The 6,923-nt window shown below is 39.0% G+C and overlaps 1 protein-coding gene across 1 annotated transcript in view; it reads right to left on the reverse strand.

Moving 5' to 3' along the window:
* LOC107674230 (regulator of G-protein signaling 12-like) overlaps nt 1-6,620 on the reverse strand; it is a 45,857-nt gene extending 39,237 nt beyond the window's left edge. Inside the window, exons 1-2 of the mRNA XM_016468147.1 lie at nt 6,547-6,620; nt 4,193-6,299 (exon numbers count right to left, since the gene is read on the reverse strand). Of these exons, the coding sequence (XP_016323633.1) occupies nt 4,193-6,157 (1,965 nt within the window). The 5' untranslated portion in view covers nt 6,158-6,299; nt 6,547-6,620. The remainder of the gene's footprint in view (nt 1-4,192; nt 6,300-6,546) is intronic.
* Between the last annotated feature and the right edge of the window lie 303 nt (nt 6,621-6,923).

The raw sequence follows: 6,923 nt of genomic DNA on the forward strand, positions 1-6,923 counted from the left end.
TATATTTTTTTTTTTATTTCATATCACAATTTCACCTATTGATTTATTCACTCCACAACTGTACTATTTAGACTTTCTTTCTCTAGCTCTCTCTCCGCTCTTAGGGTGCAGTTGGGTCAGTCTTGGGGTTGAGATAACATCATAGATTCCTGTGGGGAGCAGGGATGTACTGTGCACTGCATCAACCTCTTAGACTTATCAGGGAGGAGCTATCTTTGAGGAGCTCTGAAGAGCTTTCTTTCCTGTTTACTTCATCCATTTTGGGATGACAAATGTCACTATAAAAACATCTTCCACATGCTGTTTATCTGTTTCATACCCATCTCAAAACTATCTTGTTCTCTGTACAACCATGAAGCAAATCTGCAAAAATCTATTATAGAATAATCCGCCACACTCTATATTACACCACAGCCACTGCAAATAAGGATTCTTATAATCAAAACTGTAAACATCTCAATACTGAAAAACAAATCTCAGTATTGATAATAACCAACGTGACAACTGTTTAGTACTGCTCTCCTCAAGTCTTAACATGTCTTGTTCTAGCACATGATCAATAGTTATTGTAGGTAAATTACAAATAATATGAAAATGATATACTAAATTTTTCTTGAATACAGTACATACAGTGGGACATTTTTCCAATTACTTTTAGCCAACTGGTGTCAAAGTGACTTTCAGTGGATGTATTAATTAAGCTGCATTTATTACATTAAATATGGACAACATCAAGACAACAAGAAAGTGTCTAAACACATTTCGTCTTTACTTTGAACAGTATATCTATTTTATAATAATTTGAAACAAAACGTACAATAAATGTAAATAATAAGTGAAATAAAATAAATGAACAAATATAGAAAAATGTAAATAAAATGATAAAATGAAGCTTTTCGTCTTTACTTTAAACAATATATATATATATATATATATATATATATATATATATAATCATTTGAAACAAAACATAAAATAAAGTAAATGAAAAAATATTTAAAATTGAAATAAAACAATAAAATTAAGCCAGCTGGTTAGATATTTTAGATTAACACTTTAGATTAGGGAACACATATTAGTACTTATAAAGCACATATTATTGCCTTATTCTGCATGACCATATTCTAGATCCCTTAACCTTACCCTATACCTAAACATAACTACTATAAACAACTACCCTACTTACTTTCAATAAGCAGTAATTAGGAGTTTATTGAGAGGAAAACTTTTATGTGTTCCTTAATCTAAAGTGTTACTGATATTTTGCTTCTTAAAGCCATTCATACATACCACCTTTAAACCACTAAATCAATAATAATTTGAAATGGCTAATGAGTTTGGGAGGTGAAATGGACAAAGGAAAAGAATCATCATATTATACTGCAACAAGTATTTGACCTGTAACCGACACACAGACAGTGGAACAGTGCCACCTGTTGGCGAGTAATAGATCAACTTATGACCCCATGTGGATGCCAAGCAAATGTTAAGTTTTGTCTCTTTCATGATCTCACAAAACAGACAAGAAAGTTTAAACTAACATAATGAAACGAACAACTGTGAATAGATCCCTGTGCTTTAGGGGTGTGCTAATGCGGTCAAGAAAATTACAGCAGGTGCTTTTGACTCCAACATAACTTCATATCATTAATTAATATAATTTATCAGCCTTATTCGGGTTGACTGTACACTATTAAAACTCATGCTGCCATGATACCTCACACCTCTTCATCAGTCATGGCTGCCACCACCTGTGTGGGACAAACGTGGCATGGTCGCTATGTTAACAGCACTCAACTAGAACGCTCACATATTAACAGATCCCGACTCGGAATCACCTTAGCAACTACCTTTTTTGAATGCAGTTTTTATTACCTCAATAAATGAGACTACATTGAATATTTGAGTTTTTAATTATTCATCTGCCACACTATTCAAATTAATTAGTGTAGGCTAAAGTTGATTAAAAATTTGTGGAAAAATGCTACAGCATCCACAAATACCACTTTTCCTTATACAGATGCACACATTTAAACATAAAATATTGATGTTAATGTCCACATTATATGAGTGGTGCTAGAATGAAAGAAGCAGAGACTGAACTGAAAAACAATTGCTTAAAGCAGTATATGCAGACCATTGATGTCTGACATGCCTTACTGTTTTTAGTAGACCCTGAAGCTATTGTCACAGAAGATGCATGTAAAAAGCTACAATACTATTCTGGGAAAACCAATCAATGTTGTCTGTTTTGTTGCTTTGGGCCAGTTTGGGGCCTGTTGGCCCCTGTGGAGCAGTTATGGGTTTTACTTTATCTGAGAAACTGTGTTTTAACAGAGCTTAGTACTTCACAAATAGTCCAGCCACAATAGCCAATCTGCTGAAGAATATTGTCATTTCATCCTCATGTCGATACAAACCTGTATGACTTTCATTTCATCTGTAGAACACAAAGTATCATATGGCTTCTGAAAACTTGCAATACATTGTATGAGTCATCTGCAATATAAAAAGATGGTTCTTTACACATAGTAACAGTTTTATTTAAAACCTTATCATCCACACAAACTCTTTTGAAATGGTTCTTTGTATTAGAGTTTAGATCTGTTTTGTTTTTCAAACCTCTAACTGACAAATCACCTCATTTATGATTTTCTTGAGCTCAACCATCCAACTACACAGACTGTCAACACACTCTCAACAGGTAAATGATTTAATTCTTAAATAGTCCATAAATTAGAAACTCTGTTAGATTTTAGAAATTGCAAACGTTTCCTACCAATCATGCATTTTTTTTTAACTAAACACCAACTCTGCTCAGTTGAGGGTACTCCTCTCTTCTTCTCCATTAAGTAACAGGTATGTTAAATGAATGATCTATTTTGTTAAGAGTTTTAAATGGTCACACACAAAATAATAATAATAATAATAATAATAATAATAACAATAATGTAAAGGGCTCACACTACCTTTGGCCTTCAGAAACATAATTGCTTTTACTTAAACAAATAAAAGAGACAAATTGTAATTCTAAACTCATTTGTGTGTTTCTGCCCAGATGCTGTCACATCTGCAGAGAGAAACTGCCACTCAAAAGAATGATGGACCAAAAGAACCCTAATCTGGTACCATTTAGAACCATTTCTTGAGAGTGTAGTTTTATGGCAACTTACTTTCATAATTTTTGGAGGTTAACAGCCCCTGGTCACTATCTGCTTTCATTTTATGGAAAATCGTGCGTCAACCTTCTACTAAACTTCTCCTTTTGTGTTCCACAGAGGAAAGAGCATCATATGGGTTTGGAGCAACATGAATTGATGACAGAATTTTCATATTTGGGTGAACCGTTTTTTAAAAGTATCTTGATCAAGATTAATTTCAGTGGTTTAAAATCTACCACCCAGATTCAAGATTTGAATGAATATGAGTGATCTGGTGTCAGCTGCTGGAGGCCCATCAAAGGCAGTCAGATCAGAGCAGGAGCTCACAGCCATTTGAACTGAAAGTTTTCCACTGGGAGAATGAGAAGAACCCAGCTTTGTATCTTCTCATCTCAGGGTCAGTTTTAACATGTTCCCTCCAAGCCAGGAGCAGCAGCTGAAGCAGCAAATGAGGTAGTTTCAGCCTGGCTACGCATGTCACCTACCTGACAGAATTCTTTTTGACAGTGAAGTGTTTGTGCCGTTTTACTGAGCGATGAAAAATTATAACAGCAACAGCACATTTTAAACATAAAATAAGTGAGAATATAAGATTGAGTGACATTTTGCAATTCTTTTTTTTTTTTTTTGCAGAAACTCTGTTTTGGAAAGGATACAATTGCTAAAGCAATTGAAAACAGCAAAGTAAAGGATCCTGCCGTGCCAGATAATAAGAACAAGGAAAAAGTGATATTCATTCCAGGCACATTAGTTTAGTCTGCAAAGCCTTTCTGCACAAACAACAGTTGTTTGAACAACACATTCCCTGGCTCATTAACCAGTGCACTGCACTTGTATCAAATTTAAAATCATTACTTATTAATTCTTCCTAATCCTGAAGATCAGTTAAGGTAATTCTGAATGCATTTCAATTTCTGGTCAACTCCTCTGGAATGAGGTATCCTTACTGATTGTGATCCCGAACAAGTTGTTCACAAAAGTGAAAACAGAACGTGAATTGGGGCCTTTTTAATGTAAAAAAATTATCTTACCTTTTTCTCTGAATCTTTCATTCTTCTGCAATCGTTCGATTGTTGCTGATGCTCTCGTAGGCTCTTCTCCCCGAACAGCTTCTTTGCCCACTCGTCCTTCCGTGCATGAAGCCGGTGAGGCTGCGAGGCGATCTCGCCTGCAGCACGGTACCGGTCGGCTGGAATCTTACTCATGGGTGGTGGCAGGGTGCTACAGTTAGCACTGGACCATCCGTCTGTGGACTCTGCATAAGACTCCTGATCACTGCTGTGCCCCTGACGCCAGTCTCTCAGGACATGAACTGGCAGCCAACGCTGGCCTGATGCTCCCGTCACCTTCTTGCCATGGGCGGAATAGTGGGAGCGTGAAGGAAGGCCTGACACATCCAGCCGTGAGGAGGAGTTTAGATGCCTGCTAGAAAGCAAAGGTGGGTCTCCGTGGGAATGTGGATGGGGCTGAGGGTGATCTACAAACTGGTCAGGGCGGTAGCCATTACGATGCGAGACCGGAGGCGGAGGCGGAGGTGGTGGTGGAAGACCTCCTAGGACACTTTGGCTACGAGGTCCTGGTGGGTTTTCCCATAGTCCTGTGGGAACATGGCGACTAGGGTTTGCGCCCAAGTCAACCAAGAGGACTCGGTTGCTCTTCTCCTCTGGCAGGAAGTTGCCAATACCACTGTCACTGTTGCTGCTTGTGCTGTTGTTCTGCTGAGCATCTAGATCACCATCGAGGAAAGCTCGAGCTCGCATTCCCTCTATAGATTCTCCCATATCACGGTACAGCACAGACACAAACTGTAGAAGCGGCTGGGAAGTCGGTGGGAACTCCAAGCAGCCACTGGTATCTGGGTCTGGAGTGCAGTCAAAGCCAAAGCGTCGGGCTACACCTTGGTGGATCTTATGATGACAGAGTTCAGGGTCTACAATAAAGACATGACAAGACGTACGCAAGCCTTGCTCCTCTTCACCATGTCTATTTATGGCATGTGCATTTGTAGCTTGCATTGTGACAAGGCCAAAGAAGCGGCGGTCATCTGGACACACAGCGCTGAATGCTAACTTCTCTGCAGGGTAAGTGGCTAAAACAGCGCCTCGATCATTGCATAGCTGTACACAATCATGCATGACTTTGAGCAGGACCAACGAGTGTACTTTTTGTTCTGCACGCAGACGCCGCATACAGCCACGAATCGCCTGCAGGCTGTCACTTTCCAAATTGGCACTTGTTGAAGCTAATTCAATAGATCCCAAGTATCCCACAACCATCCCAACGTTGAGTATACCCGCAGAGTCTGCATTTTGCAACAGGGCAAATTCATCTTGCTGTTCAAACACATCAACAAACACAGAGTCATCATTGAGCACTTTGGCCATCTCCTCTTCAGTGAGCAAGTTGGGATCACTCTGTCGGGTACCGGCATTACCGTACGAGAAGTCTGGCTCTGAGAAAGCCCTTGTTTTAGAAGCAGAGGCACAAGCTACTGCTTTCTCCGAGCTGCTGGATGAGTGGCTGGAATTTTCAAAGATCATGTTAAAGATTCCACCAGACTGCATTTCCGCTACAACTCGTTCTGCACGGTTTATGCCTAGTGTCTTTGAGTCCATCTTTGGCCGCAACCAGTGGCTCTTGTGGTCATGGAACCCCAATTCTTCATCGCTTGAACAAGAATCTAGATGTGCATTGTTATGACTGCCTTCAGCAATGACCAAGTATAAGACACCCGTGCAGCGGCCAATCAGCTTGACAACATCCTCGTGAGATGCTTTGGACACATTAATGTCGTTCACACTCAGTATTTGATCTCCGGAGCGAAGTCCCACATAGTCAGCCGGACTACCTTTCAGGATGCAATTTAGCACACATGGAGACTGACCTGATAGTGTAAAGCCATAGCCTGTTCTTCCCCGCGCAACCTCCACCCCTCTTATGCGCGCAGAAGGCTGGGCATTCACACGCCTCCTGCCTTGCTCTGATTGTCTGAACATCCTTCTTTCAGTCCCTGTTTTACTCTCTTCTGACTAGGGCTCACAAAAGCAGAGATGGCGAGTTTAGTGATATCATCCTTCCAGCTCCAGAGCCCCAGTCTAAGGCACTAACGTGGTGCATGCCTGAATATGCATACAACACCTTCACAAAGGAGAGAGGGAAAAGGTCATTAATTCATTGACAAATTAATAATCATATTAAGAGAAAATTATATGGAAATGGTGAAAATGTAATTTCAGTTGTTAAAATATGCATTTGAAGTTGATTAAATTATTAAGGATTCATTAAAACATTGAGAATTGTGGTAACAAATATGTTACTGCTTAGTCATGATTATTAGTTCATTCCAGAATAGGCTTTCATACAGATATACACTTTTTGTACTCACCCTTACCCACCAACCAGAAAGAAATATTCCAGCAGAGAGTTCACCTTGTTGCAGGTGAGAGGACAGGTAGTTGTTGCTAAGCAATAGGAGTAGGGTGGGTATCAGACAGGGATCATGCATTATTCTAAATTCATAAATAAAAATGACACAAATCAAACTTTTCATATACATCTGCGTTGATGTGTATGGGTCAATGACAAGACTCTTTTTTATTATTTATTAAAAAATACATTAAAAATGTATACCAAAAGTGTATGATTTTACATTTTCCATGATCAACATGTTTTCAATCATTTATTTATTTAGTGTGGCTACAAATCAGAAATGTCCAGGTGGTGTAACTGATAAACAAATAAATATATATGGAACCAACATGA

The sequence above is a fragment of the Sinocyclocheilus anshuiensis genome, unplaced genomic scaffold, assembly GCF_001515605.1.
Source record: "Sinocyclocheilus anshuiensis isolate Anshui unplaced genomic scaffold, SAMN03320099.WGS_v1.1 scaffold728, whole genome shotgun sequence".
NCBI classification, from domain to species: Eukaryota; Metazoa; Chordata; class Actinopteri; order Cypriniformes; family Cyprinidae; genus Sinocyclocheilus; species Sinocyclocheilus anshuiensis.